The sequence below is a fragment of the Centroberyx affinis genome, unplaced genomic scaffold (assembly GCF_046629955.1).
Source record: "Centroberyx affinis isolate AG114_WGS23_722 - 3 ecotype Tasmania unplaced genomic scaffold, CSIRO-AGI_Caff_v1 ptg002162l_1, whole genome shotgun sequence".
In the NCBI taxonomy this organism is placed as follows: domain Eukaryota; kingdom Metazoa; phylum Chordata; class Actinopteri; order Beryciformes; family Berycidae; genus Centroberyx; species Centroberyx affinis.
Genome location: NW_027280477.1, coordinates 226,524 through 252,379, shown reverse-complemented (window position 1 = coordinate 252,379; position 25,856 = coordinate 226,524). Strand labels below are relative to the sequence as shown.

The 25,856-nt window shown below is 44.1% G+C and overlaps 1 protein-coding gene across 3 annotated transcripts; it reads left to right on the top strand.

Annotated features, from left to right (window-relative positions):
• Nucleotides 1-5,042: 5,042 nt before the first annotated feature.
• Nucleotides 5,043-25,759, top strand: LOC139654872 (neuronal acetylcholine receptor subunit alpha-3-like). 3 transcript variants are annotated; one of them, XM_071532092.1, is made up of 8 exons: nt 5,043-5,115; nt 20,850-20,989; nt 21,129-21,173; nt 21,284-21,393; nt 21,941-22,148; nt 22,923-23,535; nt 23,572-23,984; nt 25,634-25,759. In XM_071532092.1, the coding sequence occupies exons 1-8, from the start codon at nt 5,058-5,060 to the stop codon at nt 25,757-25,759; spliced, it is 1,713 nt and encodes a 570-aa protein (XP_071388193.1). In that variant the 5' UTR covers nt 5,043-5,057. The 3 variants fall into 3 exon arrangements, with proteins under 3 accessions (XP_071388193.1, XP_071388195.1, XP_071388194.1); XM_071532094.1 differs by lacking the exons at nt 5,043-5,115; nt 20,850-20,989 and having other exon boundaries at nt 21,132-21,173; nt 23,578-23,984; XM_071532093.1 differs by lacking the exons at nt 5,043-5,115; nt 20,850-20,989 and having other exon boundaries at nt 21,132-21,173; nt 23,566-23,984.
• Nucleotides 25,760-25,856: the final 97 nt, after the last annotated feature.

The window sequence follows — 25,856 nt, the reverse complement described above, 5'->3', positions numbered from 1 at the left end:
GGGCGGGACCATCCATAGCTCACTGAGAAAAATTTATTTACTTTAAGATTTAGGAATGGAACAGATTGGAGGCATTTCTCTAAGCAACAGTCAGGTTTCCCACACACATACAAACACTTTCCACTAAAATAGCCCATGATGTAGAAAAAGAAACAACAACAACAACAACAACATCCCCCCCTCCCTCTGCTCTCTCATGACCCTTATGTCTTTCTTTACCTAACAGCTCCTCTTTTTGTAGTTCTGTTTTATCGCCCCGTTCCTGTTTCCCCCCCATCCTCCCCTCTAATTTTAGGTGGCAAATAATTAGTCATACTTCTGCAAAAGAGGGATATCCCAAAACCCCTGGTATGAGAGAGGGAAGGAACAAAAAAAAAACAAGAGGGGGAGGCATAAGAAGAAAACAGAAAGAGACTGAGGCCAGGAGAGACAATGGGAGAGAGAGAAGCCAACAGAGATATGAAGATGAAAGAGGGGAGAGAGGAGGGTGGGAGGAAGGAAAGAAAGAGAGACGAAGAGCCATTAGGTTCAGCAAAGGAGAGAGAGAGAGAAGAGTGCGTAGGGTTGACGGGGATGAGGCGGGACAGTCCTGTCTGACACACAGCGCCGTAACAGCACTTGCCCTTTTCCCTTGCCTCTGCTGTCTCCGCCAGGCCCTCGAGGTCCTTCTGCTTTGTCTGAGCTGTCTGACCAGATGCCTGCTACTATTTAGCAGTCCGGCTGTGTGTGTGTGAGAGGGAGGGAGGGAGAGAGAGAGAGAGAGAGAGAGAGAGAGGAAACAAAGTGAGCAGGAAAGAGAGCAGAAGACACAGAGTGAGTGCGAGGGCAAGGTAGTGTTTTGTGCCCCCCCCCCCTGCCTGCTCTGTTGGAAGGTAAGCAGTGCGTGGGACGTCCTGCGACACCAGCCGACTGACTGTGACACTCCGGGGCGATGGATTCCTCCTGCGAACCTGACTAATTCCTGCTTCGCTCCAACTGCTCCGTCCCTTTGTACTCATCCTCCCTCTCTCTTTCAGTCTTCCTTTATTTCGTGTGTGTGTGTGTGTGTCTGTGTGTCTGCTCAGCTTGGAAAGACAAAGCAATCTGACATGATATGCAAGCATATGTGAACACCCACACACTCACACACACACACACACACACACACTCACACCCTCACACACTCACACACACGCTTTAATGCACAATGCTCCTTTTATAGGCAACACCTGTAAATTCAGGACACATTCAATGATCATCTGCACTCATTCCAGGATTGAAAGAGGATTGACAGACATCCAGACTAAGACTATCCTTTGCTTTATGTATAACAGTTAGTGTTTATATATTTGCAGTTTCATTGAATGTTTTTTTCTGTCTCATGCAATGACATAGAATGTTTTCTAAATCTGGGTCTGTGGTGATTTAAAGTATAATGCTGCAATACAAATACTGACAAATCTGTTTTTCTCACTACTGTATATACACTGAAAGTGCAAAATATTGGGGAGACTTGCTCTTTTGATGAAGTGCACTGATGAGATGAATCCAGGTAAAAGCCATTATCCCTTATTGATTTCCCTCATTAAATCTATACAAATCACAAAGCAGGAGATGTAGATAAAGAGAAGCAGACGAGTTAGAGAAGGATTTTTAAGCTTTGAGACAATCAAGATGTGGATTGTGCAAAAGGTGCTGCATCTCAATATCAGGAAGATGTCCCCTTGCTTTCCCTCTTGTATCTTTCCCTAGGGGCCAATTATATATCTATAACCAATAATCACATGATATTTGAAAACAGGTATTACCAGCATGTTAAAATAGGTTTCACAAAAGCAGATGGAAACTACCCACAGCATACAAAGTGATGCTAAACTGTTACTGTCAATCCATCTTGGGTCTTGAAAGGCTTTGGCCACTCTGTCCCTTAAAAACGTCCTTGAAATATAAAGTCAGATATAGTCACAGGCAAAAATCTGCAATAAATGTTAGAATTCAAATTAATGACAAACATCTCAGATTGACCTTCTGACCTTAAAGCTCTCTGCCATGACAAAAATGCCTCTGTTTTTTTATTCTGGTGTTAAACATCAACAGTTCTGGTGTAAATCTGCATCACACTCTGCTGTATCTCACCATGAGCCACTGGGAATGGACATACTGGGAAAGCATGAGAAAAAGGGGTGGAGAGACAGGAGGGAGAGGAGGAGGAGGAGAGAGAAAGAGGGTGAGGAGAGAAGAGATAGTGGCTAAGGAAGTGAAGTGGTGCGATCTTTGGGGAAAAACAAGAGCAAGGGGGAGACAGAAAGAGAGAGAAAGAGAAAAAGAAAGGACTCCCAGTGTTTCTCCCCAGTGTGGGCCGGTGGGTGGAGACTCCTCCTCAGCTTTCCTCTCTGCGTCTTGGTGAATCGAAAAGAAAAAAAATTCCGGAAATAGACACTCGCCGGCTCTGTCACATTGAAGCACATCACACAGGCAAATTTGCCTTCCTGCCTCTCTTCTCTTCTCTTCTCTTCTCTTCTCTTCTCTTCTCTTCTCTTCTCTTCTCTTCTCTTCTTCCGTACCTTCGTCTCTGACTCATTCTCACTCTTGTCTGTTCTGGAGGCTTTTAACATTTCATGCTGTGCTGCTGTGTTAGTGAATCTCACCCTCCCTCTCTCCCTCTCTCTCTCTCTCTATTAGATCTCTATATCTCTTTTATTCCACCCACCACTTCACTGTGTCTCTTCTCCCCCAAAAAACTCTCTTTACTCTGTTATCTCGCTTTCTTCTTCTCTCTCTTTTTTTGGTTCTTTTACTGTACCATGCCACCGACTGACTTCACACCCACAATGACAAAACTAATTGACTTTAACTCACCCGACTCACCCGACTCCCACCGCTAACATGCAAGGCACTTTGTACTGTGCTTGAACAAGCAGCAGCGGCGTTGCATCAGACCCACTGGTCCCGCTTCCACACTGCAACTGCTGTGAAACCCATTTTCGTTTGATGTGGTGGCGGTATGCAATACGGTCTCATTGTATGAATGAATGCACAACACCCTGCTTCAAGCATAATGAAGGTTATCTAATGTTCATGAAATGTGTTGATAAAAAAACATGGCGGGACAGATGGTGTCCACCCGAAGCTGCACCGGACAGTGCTGCGTGATGTTTTTTCCTTCTCTCTCCCTCTCTCTTCCCAGGTGTGTATGTATGTGAGTGCATGTCCACACATGCGCAGGTGAGTGTGTGTGTGTGTGTGTGTGTGTGTGTGTGTGTGTACACGTGGTTAGAAGCAGATATGGGAGTTTATGCCAGGTAAGCGGATTAGGAGGAGAGAATGTGTGGCAGAGGAGATACAAACACATCTAATGCTGCTGAAAACTCAAATGTATAGTGGGCACACACACATACACACACACACACACACACACACACGTACACACACACACACACACACAGACGCAGATGCAGATACAGGCACACATGCATGCACAGACGCATTCACTTCCATGAAATATTAAGGGTCAAATCAACCAAAACGAAAAGCTATTTCTGTTCATGTTGTTTGTTGTGGTAGAAAATGACCTCAGTGGAGCAATTCGCCCAACTGACTGTTGGATTTCAAGAATTTAGGAAAAGAAGGAGGAGATGCTTTGCATGTTGACGCTGCATACAGTGGCTCTACCTAGTTTTCAGGTAAGGGACGGTGAAAAAATAATCCTGGAAATTGAAGGTTTTGAATGAGGGATTTCACCTGATTTCCCCACAAACACACAAAACACAAATACCTGCAAAAATGACAGACTCCCATCAGACGTTTCAGTCATTAATGTTAAATTAATAGTAAAACATTTCAAACCTAGCTTCTATTGCATTGTTTGTTTGTTTTTTCTTAAAGAGGCAACAGCCTGAAGCTGAGCACAGCATGCTCTGGAATAATTTTAAGTGCAATTTCATATAGTGCTGCTAAGCATTAATAGCTTTCCATTATATGGAGTGGGTCGACTGCAGCCTTCAAGACTCTTAGCTAATGCTTTAAGCTGCCTGATCATTGTTATGCATACAAAATCAATTAAGTGACTAAATAGGTCATTTACAGCTCAGCAGTATAAATATGTGAAGTTATTGTGTACATGTGTGTATGTGTGTATGCGTAGGTATGTGTAGGTGTGTGTGTGCCTGTCTTTCTCGCTAGCTATGTTGAATAGTACAGGGAGGAATTGCTTACAATTGACTTACAATTGCAATTCTAGTTCTCCTTTGTTCAAACACTATTCAGGAAGGTGGTGGTAGATAGATAGATAAATATACAGATAGACTAATCGATAGATAGATAGATAGATAGATAGATAGATAGATAGATAGAAATTCCTCATTCTGCTGAACTGCAAAGATATCCGGTTTAACAAGTCCAGCTTCTACTCTTATTTTCCAGAAAACAAGTGGGAAAATTCTGCCAATGGGGTGAGATTATTTCATGTTTCTAATGCAGATCAATTTATTTCAATAATTTAATTTGAATAGACTACTTGAATTTGAATTTAATTGAATTTGAATCAAGTATCATTCTTTTTTTTTATATTCGTGAGTAATCTGCCTTATTCTGCCTTGTTTCAACATATTGACACTTGTCTCTAGAAAACTCCTGAAGTGAAAGTGTATTGGGAACAAGTCACGCACCCACTGGCAGATTTTTTGACTTGTTTTAAGATAAAACTGAACATGCGAGCGAGTAAATGATTTAAGATGGACATTGTTGCCCAGAAAACTGAGAACAGCTGCACCAGACCTTCAGACAACGCGCTTTCCAAACTGATCACCTTTGGGTCAACAGGGAATCGGGTCGTGGAGTTCCGCTCGTGGGTGGGTGAGTGTGTGGGAGGGGGAGGAGGGGGCGGGACGTGCTGAAGTTGTCCATGTCGGGAGAGCGCACGGCGACTCCAACCTCTCCACGCTCGGGAGCGCAAGAGGGAAAAAAATGTTGCTCTAATCTTCAGCCTGTACAGACGCCCGTCGCGCTAAGCAGGAGCTCATTCATCGGTAACACCATCTTTTATCTGCAGAGAGAACTCGCCCAGCGCCGATGTATCGATGAATTTCTCCGGGAAACTAACAACCGTCCTCGTGCTGGTGCTCCTGGCAGCGCAAGGTAAGGCACGGTGCGCCGTGAGCAGCGCGGGGCTCGTTGCGCTAAGAAAGTACTGCATTACTTAGTATGCGATACTTAAAATGAATGTTATTACCTTACTTATAACTCACTGGGAGCGGTAATTCGTTACACTACTCGTTACATCACTTTTGCGTTACCCTCTTCAGCCACCCCCCACCCCAGATTACCTCTCCCGTGCGCTTCTGTGTGAATGATCGGGGAAAACAAACAGCGCTGATGCCCAATCGATTACATCAAATCTCTGGATGGGATGTATTTCCCGTATATTTCCCATATATTTCCCCATATTTCCCCAACTTTGCAGCAATTTCTCATCTAAACTGCTTGAGAGGACGATGACTAATTATGAGGAAAGCGTATAAAGGGATTAACGCATCTTCAACCTGACATTTAGAGGGATGATAATAAAAGCACACATACATATTTTATTGGTAACTTTATTACACTACTGTAATTGAAGTAGCAGTTGTTTACGCGTTACCACCCGACACTGTCCATGTCCATGAAGGGAGTTAAATGGCAGAGTTTAGGAGCGCACAACTCAGAGCTAAAGAAGAGCCCATGTGTTAGAAATGAAGTTTAGTTCAGATAGACTTGAGTGGAAAGGCATATTTTAGTATTTGCACCGTAAAATTTAAAAGTAAGGATGCTGTCTGCGCTCTGCCTGCGCGCGCGTCCTGCTCTGCTCCATCGAAAACTCCTGTCCTGCATCTTTGACGGAGGGAGTAATTGCATTGCCTTTTCCACGCTGAGCATTTGTGTTCATGTGTTTTGACAACTGAAACCGACCCGCCACTGAAATATCTTACCCCATATGCTCTCCAAAGTTGTATAAAGTCAACGTTACTCCCCATACGGTCTGGGGAGGGAGGGAAGCCTAATATGACCTGGATGTACTGAATCATTTAAACAAGCTATTTCCACATGCATACCGGGGTCTCGTCTTCCCCGGAGATGATGATCAGTGATCGTGACATGTCGCATTATTAATACCGGATACCTCAGCCCCCGGAGCCACCGTGGAGTAGCCATCCGTGCACAACGAACCAACACATGGGTGGCATACGTTTCCCCAGCCGCTCGTTGGCTGTCAATGCTGATCTCATCCCCGGCAAATCCCTACAGATGTTCAGGGCTATAGGCCTATTTAAGGTCTCTTAAACGTGAACTTAAAGTGGTGCACAGCCCTAACGATAATAATGTGATAATTAAGCCCCCGAGGGAAATTATGTTTTTTTCTTTTCTCTTGGCTCCACAGGGAGGTCAGAGGTCAGGGTCAGACACAGAGCAGCACCTGGAGCTGGTAGGGATTCAGAAAGGATGGATGCTTGTCTGGGTCTGCTAGTTGAAGGACGGTCTCTATAGGCCAACCTTCCACTCCAGCAAAGCCAAACTTTCAGTGCAACCTTCAAGAAAAACTGTACAATCTCTCTCCCCATGTGATTTAATGTCACTAGTAACTGCTTTTTGTTGGATCACTGTGACCTATTTTCTATTCTTTGTTTTGCTCTGTGTGTCTGACTGTTCTGTTTCTTCCTTCCCTCTTGTTTCCAGATTCACCTCTATGCGTATTTTGTATTTTCTGTTGCGTTTGGTTCATGTAAGGCCTCCGGTCTCCTGTGTACTCCTGTGATTTTGAAGTGCGGTCCTTGAGTGGGTCCCAGGGGGCCCAGAGCAGAACAAAGAATAGTTAAATGCTTTAAAGCAAAACTTAGTGCTGCGTTCGCATGCAAATTAATGGTTATTTTAATCCTGAGTTTTATCTTATTTCATGTCTCCCCACTGAGAGGACAGAGACGGGTTTCTGGGGACAGTGTCTTCTCAGATGGTGGTCCCTGGCATAAAGTGTATCTATTTGGAGGATAAAAACTTGCTTCAAAGTGGTAATCTGTGAGATATATTTGTTTTTTTAAATTTATTATTATTTTGGTGACATCTGTGGTGCTCAGCACTCATTGCTGTGGTGTTTCTGCACTGCTCTTCCCAGAGATCACCTGTCAATCAAACAGTGTCTCCAGCACTGTGACGTCTTTTTCCTTGGATTTTCTGTTGATGCAGTTTGAGTTTCTGTAGGTGGCGCTCTTTTCTCCGTCTGTTCAGCCATGGTGGCTATCGCTGCTCATGCTAAATACCCAGTTCTTCTTCTGTTTATTCCAAGCAAGCCGCAGTTCCGACATAAAATACACATAAATGGGGACACATAAAAAGGCATCACTTCCTTTGTGCCAGAGGATTTCTCCCCGGAAAGACCTACCAGACACCAGGTGTTTGGAACAGCAAATGTCAAATCTTTCATGACCTGGCTATAGGTAGAATCGCTATTGTGCTATATTAATCAGCAACAGAGAGTAGAAAAACTGACATTCATATAAAAATGTTGTGACTTTACTTTAAGGCCATCAGTGCTGTAGTTTGTCCCAGGCACTGCTCTCCACCCAGGGGAACAACACTAAGTGCCTTCATATTGTGACACTCCAGTTGCCATGTGAGAGACAGTGGCTTCACACTTCCTTTAGCTTAACACAGACAGAGAGTCAAGGGGAAGAGACGCGTGTCCCTGTGACACCAAGATGGACTCTTTCTCTCACTTTTGTCTCTCTCTCATTCTCATTTGTCTGAAAGATTTGCCACAGCTGACCGCTTTGTGGCTTTGCCCTTGAACTGAGGCGGACTTTCAAAAGGAAGACAGGAAAATGGTGCTGTGAGCGGATGACAGTGCCAGTGCTGTAATCTTGCTCTAGTGAGAGGGTAATTTGCTCAGTTTCCTTACTATGCAGTGGTGTTTGAGAAAAATAAATAGAGATGAAAGGACTCTAACCTCACCTGCCTCCTCTTTCCCCATGCAGCTCTGTCCACAAACCTCCACTTCTCCTCTCCTCCCATCCCCCAATCCCTTAGTGACTGTGTGGGCTTTTGTATGATGCTGAACAGGGCTGTGTATGCAGATAAGTGCTAAAAACACACACACACACAAACACACCGACTCCCAGTGGGGGGCCGATTAGTGGGCTACAGAAGGTATTGTCTCCTGCCATCAAGGACTGGGTGATTTGTCCCTATAACAGAGGAATTGCTGATCCTGCAGTCCATGGGATTGGGGTATTTTTAGTCAAAAAGAGAGGATCTGGATGGAGTTTTGAGGTAACGATGCAATGTGCGTAAATTGAGAGACTCTTAAAGTGTAGGTGTGATAATTGCAGCCATTCAGAATATTCAAGGTATGTTCCCCAGCGAAATACCTTGAGCGTTAAAAATGACTGCAGGGGCTCCCCGGTGGTTCACCGAGTAGTGCGCGTACCGTCAGTCCTTCCTGTAGCGACCCGGGTTCGAATCCAGCCCGCGGTCATTTGCTGCATGTCCTCCCCTCTCTCTCTCCCATACCTTCCTGACTCTCTCACGCTATCTCTGTCAATAAAGCATAAAAAATGCCTAAAAATAAATATTTAAAAAAAATGACTGCAACTGTATGATGCAGTTCCCCGCAACATCCCGCCTGCATCATCCCCAACTCCTGCAACAGAAACTTAACCTAACCACTTCTGCAAGGCACTGAATTGAGCCGCATTATGTTTCATGCTTGACCCTTTACCTCCCTTTGCTGCACATTTTAATTTGGCTGCAGCTGCATGTTGACAGTATAAAGAGGATCTGCTTTTTCAAGTGACATCTGGCAGAGAAAGCAGCATAGCCAACAAAGGCTGCAAACAATATTTAAAAATATACATAACTACAAATTTAGAAACAGAATGCCCCAATAACTAAATGCGTTAAATCAGTGGAGATCACATGACCAGCCAAAGGCAACAAAACGGTCTCTCTTTCAGCAGCATTTGAATTTAAGCCCCTATAGCCTTCATCTAAGTCGACTTCTAGTTGTATGGATTGTCTGCTTGCATCATCGGGCATATTTGCTCCTCTGCTAGAGCTAAATGCTGTCTCCGAGCTGGAAACCATAGAATGGCTCACTGGTTTCCCTCCTGGTAGCGATATAGTTGCATTAAAGTTTGACTGGCCATTCAGTGTGTGTGTGTGTGTGTGTATGTGTGTGTGTGTGTGTTTGTGGCTTAAGGACTGTGTGGCTTAAGGATCCTCTTAACACGATTGTCGTGTGATTATTGCAACCAAACTTCGCCTGTCCACACACACACACACACACACACACACACACACACACACACACACACACACACACACACATACACATACACACACACACAAAACTACTGCAGGCAGAAGTCTTATTCCACCCCCTATGTATTGGCTTAAACCACCACACTCCCTCCTCTTCAAACCCCCACACACGCACTCACTTTCTCTTTCTCTTCCTCACGCTCTCTCTCTCTCACACACACACACACACACAGACACGGGCCTCTTTCCTGATTCCCCTGGGACATCCCAGTCTTCAGCGCTGGCGACAGCCTGAGTCACGCTTGAGGATGGAGGGAAAGATAGAGGAGAGAGAAAAACAGAGAGAGAGGGGATGGAGTGAGTTAACGAATGCATTTCTTCCTCTACCTCCTCCCTCCCCGTCCCTCCCTACCACACCTCAGGCCTCTGTTTCCCCTGTGCCAGAGAATACACATTTCGGTGGTGTTTGCATGCCATGTGTTTGTCCATTGCCCTAAGTGCTTCATCTCTGCCTAGCTGGCAACACAAACATTGCAAACCATGGCATTAGAGTCATTACCTCTGCTCTGTTTTACCCTTTATCACTTAAATGCAAGGTGATAGATCATCCAAGCCTTATACTGTCTTTCTGTCATATTTATGGACAGACCTCAAGTTCACACAGTGGCAGTGGCATTATCCACCATTACAGCGTAGTAAGTAAGTAAGCATTCCATCTATCCATCTATCCATCCCGTCATCCATCCATCTGTCCATTCATTTTCTAGCCACTGATCTGGGTCATGGTCATGGTGGCAACAGCGACTCTGACCGAGATCATCATTACCAGGCGCCTGAACCACTTCAACTAGCTCCTCTCGATGTGGAGGACCAGCGTCTCAATCCTAAGGTCTTCCCAGACTGCTGAGCTCTTCACCCGGTCATAGAGAGTGAGGCCAGCCATCCTGTGGAGAGACTTCATTGCGGCCGCTTGTATCCACGATCTCATTCTTTAGGTCACTGCCCAGAGCTCATGGCCATATGTGAAGGGTTGGAACAAAGATCTCCCATCTACCTGGTGATCCTTTTTACCCTCACTTGTGAATAAGACTCCGAGATACTTGAACTCCTCCTCTTGGGCAGCTGCTCACCCCTCACCTGGATGAAAAAGCCACCTTCTTCTGGGAGAGAACCACTGAAGGTGCTGATCGTCATCTTGACTGCGTCACACTCAGCTGCAAACCGCTCCAGTGCACATCAGTGATCACGGTCTGATGAAGCCAGAAGGACGTCCTCGTCTGCAAACAGCAGAGATGCCACCATAATGTCACCGAACCAGACACTCTCCAGACCTCGGCTGCATCTTGATATCCTGTACATGAATATCACAAATGGGACATGGCCAGAGGGGAGAAGGCGCATCCTTGTTGCAATCTGATGTCCACCTTCAACAAGCCTGACTTAATGCACAGAGCACAGCTCTCGTGTCGAGTGTATAGGGACTGAATGGCTCGCAGCAGCAGCATTGGCACCCCATACTCCTGCAGCACCTCCCATGTGATACCGTGGGGAACACAGTCGTAAGCCTTTTCCAAATCCACAAAAAAAAATGTAGACAGGATTAGCAAATTCCCATCACACCTCGATTATCTGTGAGAATGTAAAAAGCTGGTCCACTGCTCTGCGACAAGGACGGAATCCGCATTGCTTCATTGATTCCTTCTGAATCCGAGTAGTAACTAAGCCTAAGTAAGTCCTAAATAAGTAAGCAAGCATATCTTTTCATATTATGAGATAAAAAGTTATATTGTAAGACACAACTTGTGTCTCTCAAACATTAAGTTACCAGGCCATTCCACATGCCTTCAGATGGCTGAAAAAAGCACAAAACTGTATTTGTTGCATGCAGAGCACTGCATTGTTGCATGCAGAGCCTCCACTTTAATGAAAGACGACTGCAAATGCAACATCTGTAGCTACATCTAAACACATTCTAAATCCAACTGTTAACGGTCCATCCATCATATGAAAACATGAGGAGTAATCAGTCATTCAGAGCCGCTGGGTATTTAGTATTCCTACCTTCGAGAAACATTCAACTGGGAGCGATCTAATCTCTCTTTCCCCTCCTATCTGCTTTTTCATTTGCCTGGCAGACTGTCTGACTGTTAGTCTGCGTATATCCATGATGCATATACCACTTCCCATATATCTCAGCAGTGCTCACTGGATGAGCACATATGGCACAAACAGCAAAGTCTGTAGATTTGTTGTTGTTGCTCTATCTTAAATGCAGCATTGTTAATCCTCTAGTAGAACCAAGTTGTGTTTTGGAGTGTGTGTGTTCTGTCTCTGCCTTTCCCTCAATATGGACAAACAGCAACGTGGGAGTCAATATGAGGGAAGTGTTAAAGCTTTCAGGTGGAGTTTTGATATTTACTATAACAGTATAATTGCATTGGGCTACTTAAAAGATTGCCCCAGTTAGATCACCTTTACATTTGATGCAGTGCATTTTTCCTCTCTGCTGGTTTACAAATGTTTCTTACATGTCTTAACATACATGTTACATGACAAAATAAAAACATTTTGTGGAGAATGCAATCTGAAATCTCTGAATTCTTCCCAAATGAAAGCATGGAAGCAAGGACCTACTGCTTATAACCGTGATAGTCATTTCATTGGTCAAGTTATAATTTGATTTGGTGGTAATATATCAATGCTTTGGTGGTAATATATCAGTGAAGAGATCCCATACTGTTCATAATGATTCTAATCATAGCTGAATGGATATAGGGCAACCTCTATGCGCACATACACAGACAGGAACATGTGTGCATGTATGGATGTAGGCAAGCCCTCATACACATGAAGACACACATAGGCTAATACATACACACACACAGGCACCCATTGCACATACAGCACATGAGAGCCATATGCTTAATCGGATGGTCACACCACATGCAGTAATCACTCTGGATCCTCTTGTGAATCATTCAGCATGTCACAGTCAGGCTCTCAAAAACCCTGGAGAGCAAAGACACGCTATCTAGCTTTTCTCTGCTCTCTCTTGCTGTCACTCTTTCTCCTCTTATCTCTTCTCTCCCCTCTCCCTTATTCTATTTGTATCTCCGTCACACACACACACACACACACACACACACACACACACACACACACACACACACACACTGTGTCAGCAGTGTATTATTGGAGGGTAATTAGTTCCTCCAAAGTGTCCAAGACACACTCCCAGACCCATCATGTCAAGCACATGCCTGATCAAAGGGCCTCCCCAAGGGGCTTTAGCCTCCTGTAGCTACAAATGACGCAGATAGACTCACTCTTTGGCTTGGTAATTCTAAATCAATGTTGCTATTTAAGGGAGTAATGCACGACTGCTTGACTTGGCTTTCTCCGTGTCAGCTGTCTAGAACAAAGGCTTGTCACTTTGTCAACATGTCAAGACGGGAGAAGCGAAGAGCGCATGTCTGGTAAAGCTAAACCTGACTATAAAACTGAATTCACACTTGTGATTCTCATGATCTGGGACAGTTCTCCTAAAATTCATCCTAAAACTGATAGTCATTAAGAAACATTTTGTGGTTTTCTGGTTCTGACCTGTTATCTCTGCTATGAAGTAACCCTCATTTGGGTGTAAAAGCTCAATGCCCTATGAACTTTATGATTCCAAAAAGTCAACCCTCCATTCAGTTCAGTTGGAATAATGTAATTTGTCACAGGTAGGACTGCTTTGAAGAGAGCCAAAGTATTTACTTCATGAAACATCCTAAATCACACATGTTTTATCACTCCCTGCCTGCAGACTCATATATGCAGTGTTGCGGTGCACAAATTAAATTAAAAACTAAGATCCCGGGTTAAGAGCCCAGGCGTGTAGCGAATGGTAAAAGTAGTGTGTAGACTCAGCCAAGGTGAAAGGGCAAGGGTTATAATTAACTTCCTTTAAATGAAGGATACTTAAGATCTTCAGTGGCAGAAAGAAGAAAGGGAGTTAGGGGAGTGACTGTACTAGCACAGAAAAATGCATTGGCTCTATTTTTTTTTCACAGTGAACAAAAGGTCCAATTAATTGAGCGATTATAATTGCCCTCATTTCCCCTCACCCAATTAGAGGCTTAAACGAGGTTGTGGGAGTGCGGCGAATCAGGGAGCGGCGGCCAGCATTTTTAAGGCAGGTACCAAGAGCTGAAATTACAGAAGTGGTCTCAGGAGAGAGGCCTTTTCATTAAGCTTTAAGACTCAACTTGCCTCTGCCCATGACCTCGGGAAACTTTTTGAAAGTTTCGAAGTCACTATATAATGGACCTTTTTACCCATGGAGCCTCGAAGCTGGATCTGAAGGATTTCAGTCTTGTTTCCTACTGGTCAACTTGTCAGAATAGTTTGGTAGCAAAGACTTCTGGAGAGAGATTAGCACTTTGCCATAAATTCAGGTGGGTGGTAACAAGGAATTAATATTATGTCTATGAGAAATCACTGCATATTCCCTCATCTACTGCTCTCTGCTCCACATTTTATTTTTGACCTTTGTGTGGGACAAAATGTGGGGTGGAATCCTAGTGCAGTCTGTGCAGTGTGTGTATGTGCGTGTGTGTGTGTGCGTGCGTGTGTGTGTGCGTGCATGTGTGTGTGTTGGAATGGCTTGTGCTCATTTTTGAGACAGACCATCCATTTGACGTAGCCTTCTTAGATAAAATTTACCTTGACCTAGGTTATATTGGTAAGATAATGCTCCTGATATTTGACAGCTGTTCACAAACTAGCTGTTAGAGCCTTGTTGACTGCAAGTCCAAGTCCAAAAACAGCCAAACAACTACTGGGTTCAGTCTCTGCAGTAACAGTTGCCTGGATCGTGTTGTGGAGACGATGACGATGCTTTCTGTATCCTGAAATGTTCTTTAGTCTTGTTAAACCTCTGCAAACCTCTCATGTGGAATTTTCTGGACTCAAATAATGCATTGAAAATATCGTTTGCCATGTGAAAAAGTATCTCCAAAATATAAACTTTTCAGGAACTAAGACAAAAACAGGCTTGTTTTATAGCTTCACCAGCATGCATTTTTCAAATTTCCAAAGGGTTTTGAAAGTCTTTCATAAGCACCAAGGGCCATTTATTCAACCCATAGAGCAGCTTATAATCCTTCAACTGAAGTTATAACATGAAAATCAGCAACATGATCAGTTACATGGTCTTCACATGATATCAAAATGCAATTCCTGTATAATTTCTTCATTTTGCATTGCATCAATTCACAATAAATGAAAAAAATGACTGACATGGACTGATTGCAATGCAGGACTGAATTTATTTTTTGCAGAAGGAATTTCAGTCCTTCTGTGTGTCCTCGGCAGCTGCAGAGTGTTTTAAACAGCCGGCGAAAGAAACGTCGGACTCTCTTCTTCTTGGTCTTTTTTTACCTCTGAAAAGTAAAAGAGCAAAGTCAATGCCTCAGTTCATCTTGGTGGAAGTATTAGCTACAGTGTGAACGAACCTGATGAAGAACTCCTATGTGGTGTCAGAGGATTGTTGCACCTCCTCCGTCTCCTCAGTGCTGACTAGACTGCTGCTCAAGCCTTCCTGGACTGCAGTAATGGCTGCAGCTTCAGTAGGGAGCGTCAGAGGAACCGGAGAAGTTTCAGTTGGGAGGCTCAGAGGAACCAGAAGAGCTTCAGTAGGGAGGATAAGAGGATCCAGAGGAGCTTCAGTAGGGAGGATAAGAGGATCCAGAGGAGCTTCAGTAGGGAGGCTCAGAGAAGCCAGAGGAGCTTCAGTAGGGAGGGTCAGAGAAGCCAGAGGAGCTTCAGTAGGGAGGGTCAGAGGAACCAGGGGAGCTTCAATATGGACGCTCATAGGAACCAGAGGAGCTTCAGTAGGGAGGCTCAGAGGAACCTGAGGAGCTTCGGTTGGGAGGCTCAGATGAACCAGAGGAGCTTCGGTTGGGAGGCTCAGAGGAACCAGAGGAGCTTCGGTTGGGAGGCTCAGAGGAACCAGAGGAGCTTCGGTAGGGAGGCTCAGAGGAACCAGAGGAGCTTCGGTAGGGAGACTCAGAGGAACCAGAGGAGCTTCAGTTGGGAGGCCCAGAGAAGCCAGAGGACCTTCAGTAGCGAGGCTCAGAGGAACCAGAGGAGCTTCAGTAGGGAGGCCCAGAGAAACCACAGGACCTTCAGTAGGGAGGGTCAGAGAAACCACAGGACCTTCAGTAGGGAGGGTCAGAGGAACCAGGGGAGCTTCAGTATGGAGGCTTAGAGGAACCAGAGGAGCTTCGTTATGGACGCTCAGAGGAACCACAGGAGCTTCAGTAGGGATGCTCAGAGGAACCACAGGAACTTCAGGGATGGTCAGAGGAACCAGAGGAGCTTCAGTAGGGAGGCTCAGAGGAACCTGAGGAGCTTCAGTTGGGAGGCTCAGATGAACCAGAGGAGCTTCGGTTGGGAGGCTCAGAGGAACCAGAGGAGCTTCGGTTGGGAGGCTCAGAGGAACCACAGGAGCTTCAGTAGGGAGACTCAGAGGAACCAGAGGAGCTTCGGTAGGGAGGCTCAGAGGAACCAGAGGAGCTTCAGTTGGGAGGCCCAGAGGAACCACAGGAACTTCAGTTGGGAGGCTCAGAGGAACCAGAGGACCTTCAGGGATGGTCAGAGGAACCAGAGGAGCTTCAGTAGGGAGGCTCAGAGGAACCTGAGGAGAAACAACAATCAAATGTACAACCAAACTCACAACTACAGAACAGATGTAAAAGCAATCAAACACAGTTGATACTGGTGGCTGAAATGAACTGAGGGTATTCATTGAGAAAGTTTCTAGGGGAGACGGAGTGGACTTATTGTTGATTCACTGAGAGTATAATTCAGCTCTTTATGACAGATTCTGTTTTGGTTCAGCTGTTCAGGCAGAGATGACCAGGGTAAATAAATGTCTGGTCAAATATAATCAATTATTAAAGATTAATTTGATTGATTAATAGAGAAGTTTCCTTAACACACAATCTCTTAATCACACAGGAAAATCTGTTTGCAAGGCAACACTTGAATAGATGTTACTCCTGTGTTTTCACTTGGTTAGTTGGTATTGTGTGTGTTGCCTACGTTGCCCAAAAAAACGGCAGGTGTATCAGCACCTTTATGACTGTGATACGCACACTGTGTAACATTTTGGTCAACACTGCAGGGTAACATACCCCAAGTAGATGGCTAAACACTCTCACACTGTCTACATGGCAGCTTCTAATGGTATGGTATTAGTCTTGCTTTAATTCCTGTTGACCGACACGTTGCCTTGTTCACAACCTTTAGGGCCAAGAGTGCTTTTATAATTTATTAACCGTTTACACTGTATAGTAAAAATAAACTAGGACTACAAGCAGTCATGGATGGGGCCTGCCAGATGTAGCGAAAGTAACAACAAAGAAGGCATGTTTATTCTGCAGCACCCATGATAAGATCTGTTCATCCATACAAAGGCAGATTTCAAAGTGGTGTCAAATATTCAGTTTTCAAGATAAAATTCTGAGTCTTTGTGTACTTTATCTAGACAAAATAGAGCTGTCTGTAATTTATTTTTTTTACAAGGGTTGACTGCTCCATGAAAGTGAAAAGCTAATGTTTAGAGGTGCTCTATTTTCCATTGACTGCAATAGCTGAAAGGAGGACAGCATTCAAATAATTCAAATGCCAGTTGAGGCATGGGACTGAACCTACGTGCAAAGTTTTGTGCATTTTCATGCATCGGGAGACAGTTTTCCTCGGAGGAAGAAAAAGTAGAAGAAACTGGCAAAAATACAAGAGCAGCAGCAGAGCTGCTGGCCGGCCCCTAATTAATAAAGGAGAGTTTTACTGATCATACCTACTTATTCTGACACAATCTTAAATGTTTATTTTTTTCCAGCGTTGATGTTTCAATGTAATTTCTCCACCATATTTCTCCAGTTACAACAATCACTTTGCAACTCAGAGACTTACAGCTACAACTAAGAAAACGATTAATGAATAATGTGTACATCATAATAATAACTACCGGTAATAATGTAACAACTTTTAGTTTTAACTGATTAATTAAGCAAAAGTTGTATATTTGTATATCTAAGAGGACAACATAGGCTATGGACACTCAAAGACACTTAACATCAAAGGCAAGCAAAACATAAAACAATATAAATTTAGGATTACACTGTAGGGAGATTACTACTAGAAAGATGCAAAAACTCAAAATAGCAACACAGGACAGCATAGACTTATATTAATTATAATGATATTATTATATTACTTTCCACCCCCTACAGATATTAGATGTATCATTCATTAATCTGAGACACAGGTTCAGGTTAACTTCCTTGCTTAAAGGCACAGTTTGTTCAACACTTTAGATAGAAGACCAGCTCAAACTGGGAAACACCCGTGCCAGTGCTTGATAACAAACCAGTGACTCTCTGGCATCTGGTCAGCTTGGTTTATACCATGAACAGCAATTTCAAATGAACAGAACCTGATGTAAAATCCTCTGTATAGTTTGAGTCATGCTCTCATACTCTGTATTTAGCATTTGTATCAGCAGCTGCTACCTGGTCAATCCTGCTTTCCTTCACTCTCTTGTTTGTGTGTGTGTGTGTGTGTGTGTGTGTGTGTGCGCGTGCATGTGCGTGTGCACATTTTTGGGTACAGTTTTATGTGCACCAGATGTTGTGATTATGTAACTGGCATGAATGTGTTGGTGATTGGGTTTTTACCTCTGTAACCTGATGTTACCTCTGAGCTGTGTCTGTCCCTTGCAATGTTAAAACAGGTTATTGATGTTGTTCAGTATGTTTCTGTATTATCATTCTTAGATTCTGATATAACTGGACACACTTCAAGTGATTTATGTTTCAGATTGAACTTAACTTGCTCAGTGGAACCAATCACCCATGGAATGTACATATACAGGCCATCAAATAGACTTAACAAGGAATACAACCAAATTAAATTGTTCTTCCCCTGGCCTTTTCTGGTTAGCTAGTTAGCCTAGCTGATCTTAAATTCAAACTAGCCATACTAGCCCATTGCTATCTAGCTAAGATAGTTAGCTAGCCTGCTGATCTTCCAAGACCATAAGTCATTGCCAAATTATATTTTGACTTCTTTGCCATGCAAGTTTGCCAGCTAGCCAACTGAGGTTCTTTGGCTCCGCCCACTGAGGTTTAACTCAACCAATGAGATTATCTCTGACTCCAGAGCAGCTCTACATCTGAGAAATGTTTGTATAACTAAAACTCCTATGTATGTAACTTAGACAGTGTCAGTTGTTGTTCTTCCTTGCACCTATTGGTTATATGACTAACACTTTCAGTGATGAGATAGGACATGCAAATTATTGAGAGATGATGATGGTGATGGTGATGATGATGATGATGATGATGATGATGATGATGACAAGTACATGTACAGGATGATAAGTAAAAATAGTATGTTACTGGATCCAAGAGGGTTAACTGAGTCACGCTGAATGAAACTGTCCCATTAAAAGGCCATGTTTTATTTATTTGTTGAGTGTCTGTGTGCATGCCTATTTGTGTGTATATGGGTATTAGTTGCGCCCTGTTTGGCCTTTCAGTGAAGCAGCACCCCCCCACCCCCCACCCCTCTAACACTAAAAATGGCTCTGCAAGTGCAGGTTTGATGGTTTGGGACCATGTTCAATGATGTGTGTGCCCCTCCTTGACTTGAAAGGCATGATGGGACTGGTTGGCCTCTACTTTCAAAAGAAGTTTTGGTTGACTGGTATCATAGTAACAGAGCCACTACCAGACTTGGCTTCTCAATAAGTAGACACTAACTGACTTACCTTCATTATTAAGGAACAATGCACTTTAATGCGCTTTGATGTACCAGGAGCTTGTTTATGTACAAGTTTTATGTCTGTGTCATGTATATGTTCAAAGATTTATGTTATGTCTGTGCTGGCTTGACTATACGTTTCCAATGTAATGTCATATTGGATCTTATCATATTAATATATTGTTTATTTTATAAAACCTGGGAAACTATATTTCATCATGGTTTCAAATACTGAAAATAGTGGCCCTGGAATCTGTCTGATGGTTAAACAGTCTCTAGCACGGCCAAATCACTTTAAAGACAAGATACAAATGCACAAGCACTGGCACAGTGAGGTAAAGTTTGTCTTTCCTACTCATCTACATTGTCAGATGAATGTAACATTAAAAGACAGATATGAAATCTGAGAGTCAGTAAGTGGGTATAAGATGAAGTGAGAGAAGAAAACAGATACAGTCAATGAGATACAGTGAAAGAGTGAGGGAGATGATTAAGTAGAAATGGGAGGAAGAGACTGAGATGAACATAATAGCAGATGAAGAGACAGCGTTTGTGTGCATTTCTGGTTGTTTTTCTGTGGGGATATATGTGGATTTGGAGCCTAGTGTCTCCTGAAACCACTGGCACAGCCTTTTTTTGAAGTCGTGATGGTGGTGGCGGTGTGTGTGTGTGTGTGTGTGTGTGTGTGTTGTCCCAAGTGAGGCAACATTTTCTGCTTGGACAGGCGTGGGTCCATGTCCCATCCCAGGCACCAGAGTTACTAGTGGCAGTTTTCCACAATATGACCTTCAACCGAGCCTTTCAAAGTACACTCAGCATTTAACAGTGAAAACACAGTCACACGCGCACACACGCGCACACACACACACACACACACACACACACACACACATACGCACATAAATATACATAGACACACACCAGACAAGATCACAGCATTCCCTTCTTGCTGAAAGCATCCTCTGCTTGGAGATTTGCTCAGAGCTTTAAAGCTTTCACTTGCCCTCCTCATGTAAACACGCAGCTGAAATACGCAACGCCTTGCGTACCACTCTTCGATCTCCCACAGCCCTCTTTCTCCATCCAGAGCAAACAGACATCGATTAAACTGTTAATATGGATGTGGGATGATATGTCTCTTGCTTTCTCTGTGTGTCTCTCTGTCTGTGATTTCCTATCTCTCATTCTCTGTCTCTCACTCTATTTCTCTCTCGCTCTCTGAAAGGAATACACCACGTCTTTTTTAGATTGTCCCGTTGGTCAACTTATCCGTTAAATGAGAACATAGACACAAAAATCATCCATGTGTCCCTGGTACATTGTTCACTCCAGTGCTCCATGCTAACACTTTAGCATACACTATGTTGAGTGATTGTAGGCGACTAGCATTATCCAAAATAAAAACGAATGACCTTTTAGTAATAGTGAGGTCAGAAACATGTGGGAAAATCAATGCTGTCTCGGTCGCCATCGTTATTGTCGTCATCAAGGTCATCAGGAGAACGACACGCAGCAAGGGACACAAATTTTACCAATCTGCTACACAAAACTGACAGATTTAGCCACATATTGTTCTCTCACTTTTAAGATAATGCTAATCACCTACTATCACTGTACATAATGTATTCTAAAGAGTTAGAATGGATGTTATGTTTCTTATTTTATCTTTCTCTCTATGATTTTGTCTATCTTGTTATAACCTTCTTCTTCTTCTTCTTCTTCTTCTTCTTCTTCTTCTTCTTCGTCTTCTTCTTCTCCTCTCTCATTAGGCTGTTATTCTTCAAAAGGGGAGGACAGATTATTTCGGAGGTTATTCCGGAGGTACAACCAGTTCATCCGACCAGTGGAGAATGTATCTGATCCAGTCACAGTGGAGTTTGAGGTCTCCATATCCCAACTGGTCAAAGTGGTAAGGCTGGAGATCACATATCATCCATCCATCCATCTGTCCGTCCGTCCGTCCGTCCGTCCGTCCATCCATCTGTCCATCCATCCATCCAAGTTCCTCCCCTCTTGTTGACTAATTTGTCTTCTATTTGTCCTCTCAGGATGAGGTGAATCAGATCATGGAAACCAATCTATGGCTGAGACATGTGAGTAAAGTTCAGATCCGATCCTTGATGTGTGGTCTTCAATGACGCCAAATGCTTTGTACACAGTGAGTTCTGTTAGGATCTGATCATTTATCGGTTTGCCTTTTCAGGTCTGGAACGACTACAAACTGAAATGGGCCCCCATTGAATATGATGGGATCGAGTTCATACGAGTCCCTTCCAACAAGATTTGGAGGCCAGACATCGTCTTGTACAACAAGTAAGAGCTTGAGTGCACAAATGCTAAGAGGAGAAGAGCACCAGTCAGTTTGCCCAGTAATGCTATGCTGAGACATTTTCTTGAATGATTCCTTTATTGTTTAGTGCGAGTTCACACAGCGAGCAAGTTGAGTAATCATTTGCCTGAAGTCCGTTTTCTATGACTTCGGAAGTCAGCTGATGTTGACCACAACCACTTTCTCTCCTCTTTGTTGGCAAGCAGAGGTTTGCTGCAACTGAATGGTAGACATCACACATGAGCAGGCAACCACATATTAGTGGGTGTCCTGCATATTGCTGCAACATGTTGCTCAAATCAACCATAGGCAGTAGCATGATGATGTGGTTGCTGTCAGTCTGAATGCAGAGTTAGTCTTTTTTTTTTAGACCTTTTTTATTCATGAGTCCTCATTTTCACACCCTCCTTCCTATATCCTGATGTTACATCATATATTTCTGCCCACCCTGTTCTGACCTTTTCGGTTAAAGGGGATAATGACCTTTGAATGCAGTGACGTTAATGTCTCCTTGAAAATTCCCTTTCTCAGTGCTGTGGGCGATTTCCTGGTGGAAGACAAGACCAAGGCTCTGCTGAAGTTTGACGGCACCATCACCTGGGTTCCTCCGGCCATCTTCAAGTCCTCCTGCCCCATGGACATCACCTACTTCCCCTTCGACTACCAGAACTGCTCCATGAAGTTTGGCTCCTGGACCTACGACAAGGCCAAGATCGACCTGGTGCTCATCGGCTCAAAGGTCAGAGGGACAGTCAAAATCACAGGGGAGAGATCCTGTCCATCTAGCATGAGTTATACTATGCTATACTACATATTTGTACTGTACTGTACTCTACTATACTACACACAACATGAACAAGAAGCAATGTTTTATGGGATATTGTGAACATAAAATGGTAGAGCTTTTGCACTCCTAGTTCAAGGTGACGGGTGCGTAGAGAAGACCATAAGTCGGCAAGTAAAGAAAGAAAAAGCTCCCACACGGTCTACTGAACTTTTATTAGAACGTCTTTATTAGGAACAAGTACTGAGACCCAAAATATAACCTGATGGAGGTCTCAGTACTGAAATGTTGTTCCTAATACAGATGCTCTTAGCAGAGTTCAGTAGACAGGTCTGGGAGCTTTTTCTTTCTTTATGTGGTATTGTGAACAATAAAAGTGTTTCATTCCAACATGTCATGGAAAGGTTAGCTGATATTCATTACTCATTAATAACAAGATTGTATCCTCGAAAATGTTAATTTTGTGTTGCAAAAATGTTTAGATAAAAAGTGACTAACTTCAATAAAATCCCTTAGGGAATTTTACTTCCATGCCAGCATTCATTTAGTGAGGTGTCACAGTTTGCAAGAGGCAGATTTTGAGCATTTTGAACTAACCACTTCTTTTGTCTTTCTAAACTGTACTTGCTTTTAATTTTCATAGAGGGAGATCATTGGTCTTAAAATAGCATTCCTCAAAATAACTTCTAAGCAATATTCGCTTCACAGTTGCGTTTTGCTTTTCACCAGGTGAACCTGAAAGATTTCTGGGAGAGCGGAGAGTGGGAGATCATTGATGCTCCGGGCTACAAGCACGACATCAAGTACAACTGCTGCGAGGAGATCTACCCGGACATCACCTACTCCTTCTACATCCGCCGCCTGCCGCTCTTCTACACCATCAACCTCATCATCCCCTGCCTCCTCATCTCCTTCCTCACGGTGCTCGTCTTCTACCTGCCGTCCGACTGCGGGGAGAAAGTCACCCTCTGCATCTCCGTCCTGCTCTCGCTCACCGTGTTCCTGCTGGTCATCACCGAGACCATCCCCTCCACGTCGCTCGTCATCCCCCTGATCGGCGAGTACCTCCTCTTCACCATGATCTTCGTCACGCTCAGCATCGTCATCACCGTCTTCGTGCTCAACGTCCACTACCGCACGCCCATGACCCACACCATGCCGGAGTGGGTGCGGTCCGTGTTCCTCGGGGTGCTGCCCAGGGTGATGCTGATGAGGCGGCCCATCGACCAGGGCTGCTCCACCTCCGGGAGTATCGGCGGAGGGATGGGGGGAGGGGGAGGAGGAGGAGGAGGAGGAGGGAGCAGCAGAGGGAACAAGAAGAGGAAGAACAGCCTGGGAGGAGGTGGAGGTGGAGGAGGAGGAGGAGGAGGAGGAGGAGGAGGAGGAGGAGGAGGGGTAGGCATTGGGGGTATCACCGGGGGCGTAGCGTGTCCACCGCTGGATGGTGGAGCCGGGGGAGGAGGCGCCACCTCAGCCGGGGGCTCCATGAACTGTGTGGAGTACGGCGACATGAACCGCGACCTGAACCGGGATATGAACAGGAGGTGCCCCTACCGAGGGAAGGAGGTGCCGACCCCGGTGCCTCCGCCGATGGTGCCCCCTCCTCCCCAGGCCCCGCAGACCCCGGCGCCCCAGGAGTCGGAGGTGCCCAAGCTGCCGAGGGCCCTGAACGCCCCGCCGCCGGTCAACGCTGTGGTCGCCTTCTCCGTGGTGTCGCCAGAGATCAAGCAGGCCATCGAGAGCGTCAAGTACATCGCCGAGAACATGAGGACTCGCAACAAAGCCAAAGAGGTATGTCAGCAAGCATGAAGTTTGAGTTGTCTTGTTGCAGTTTTTTTCACACCTAACACACAAAGTGGAACCAGAAAAAAGTCAAATTTATTTTGATTCACTAGCGAGTGGGCAAACGTTTTGTGCATTTTGTGCACTTATCCTATAGTTGGCCGGTTTATTTAGTTTATTTGGGGAATGTTTAGGATAGTGGCTTCCTCTTTGATTTGAAACATCTCTCTCAGCTGTAGTACTAATAACACTATGAACCATGGTTTAGGATTATATCCCCAAGTGAGAACTGGACAGAGGAGCACTTTAGGGAAATGCTATTACCCAATGTGCTTGTCCACACTGTGGAAGATATTCATCTTAGTTTAATCTAATATTAAGTTTAAAAAATCGCATTTTCTTAAGGCAAGTGAAAAAATGCCAATGAGCTGAGATAATTGCATTTGTTTTCAATGCAAATCAAATTGTTTAAAGAATTTAGAAATGTCATTTTTTTATACTAGTGGAGAGATTTGCCTTAGATAGTGTCACTTGTTCCGAGAAATTTTGTGAAATAAGTGAAATGGCATTGGAAATAGGTGGAATTATCTCACAAGATTAAATTATTCTTCACTTTCCCTAACACAAATAATGTTTAAAACTGAGTACGAGATTAAATAACATTTTAAGATGGATATTTTTTGCAGTGCAAGCAGTCCTGAAATGCCATGGAAAACTCCAGGCCGAAAACACACACATACAGTAGATCTATATTCTCTATTACATGTGTCTTAACTCTGCATGGTGTGTGCATTTCTACCTGGCTTCGATCTAAATGCCGTTAAAGCCATTTACATGGAGCTATGATGGGAGTGTAAAGCTGCTTGTTTGTGAGAGACGGAGCGCTCCGCCTCCCTCACACTCTGCATGCTCCTGATATGTTTGTTGCTGCTGCTCCGTCTTTTCTTAGCAAAGCCTGGATGCTTCAATGATGCATACAGAGGAGCTGCTCCCTCCCATAAGCACACAATGGCGTTATGGTTACTTCAGCCTGATCCAATCAGCCACAGCTGGCTGCTCTAGGAATATATATGCGTACACACACACACACACACACACACACACACAAACTCACACACACACACACACACACAGCACTAACCCAATAACAAGATGCATGGTAGCGGGTGCTGATGGTTCCAGATAAGGAGGAAAGAAGGAATGAGAGAGAGAGAGGGAGAAGAGAAGCAAAGATTACTTCATCTCTCATACACACACACACACACACACACACCTCTATTTATTTCCCCATAGCCATACAAATCTACTGTGGACACAGTGGAGTGAAAGTGATGGTTAGTGTCATTGCTAGAAATCTCACGTTTCTTTTTCAGATGCCATTAAGCAAAGGTCGATGTGAGTCTTTTAGAGAGAGTGAGAAAAAGAAAGCAGGATGGAAGGAGAGAGAGAGAATTAGGGAGGAGAGAGAGCAGATGTATTGCACATGACCACTTGCATCCTAGATATTTTTGTACTCTTGCTTCATTTTGGCCCTAAATGGTTTCTCTTCTCTTCTCTTCTCTTCTCTTCTCTTCTCTTCTCTTCTCTTCTCTTCTCTTCTCTTCTCTTCTCTTCTCTTCTCTTCTCTTCTCTTCTCTTTTCTTCTCTTCTCTTCTAAGGTGGAGGATGACTGGAAGTACGTCGCCATGGTCATCGACAGGATCTTCCTGTGGGTTTTTGTGACGGTGTGTGTGCTGGGAACTGTGGGACTTTTCCTCCAGCCGCTCATCAGCTTCCTAAAGTGAGACTCTGCTCCGGAAGCTGTTGGATCCATCTTTCTCCCGTCCTTTCTCTGCCTCTCTCTCTCTCTCTCTCTCTCTCTCTCTCTCTCTCTCTCTCTCT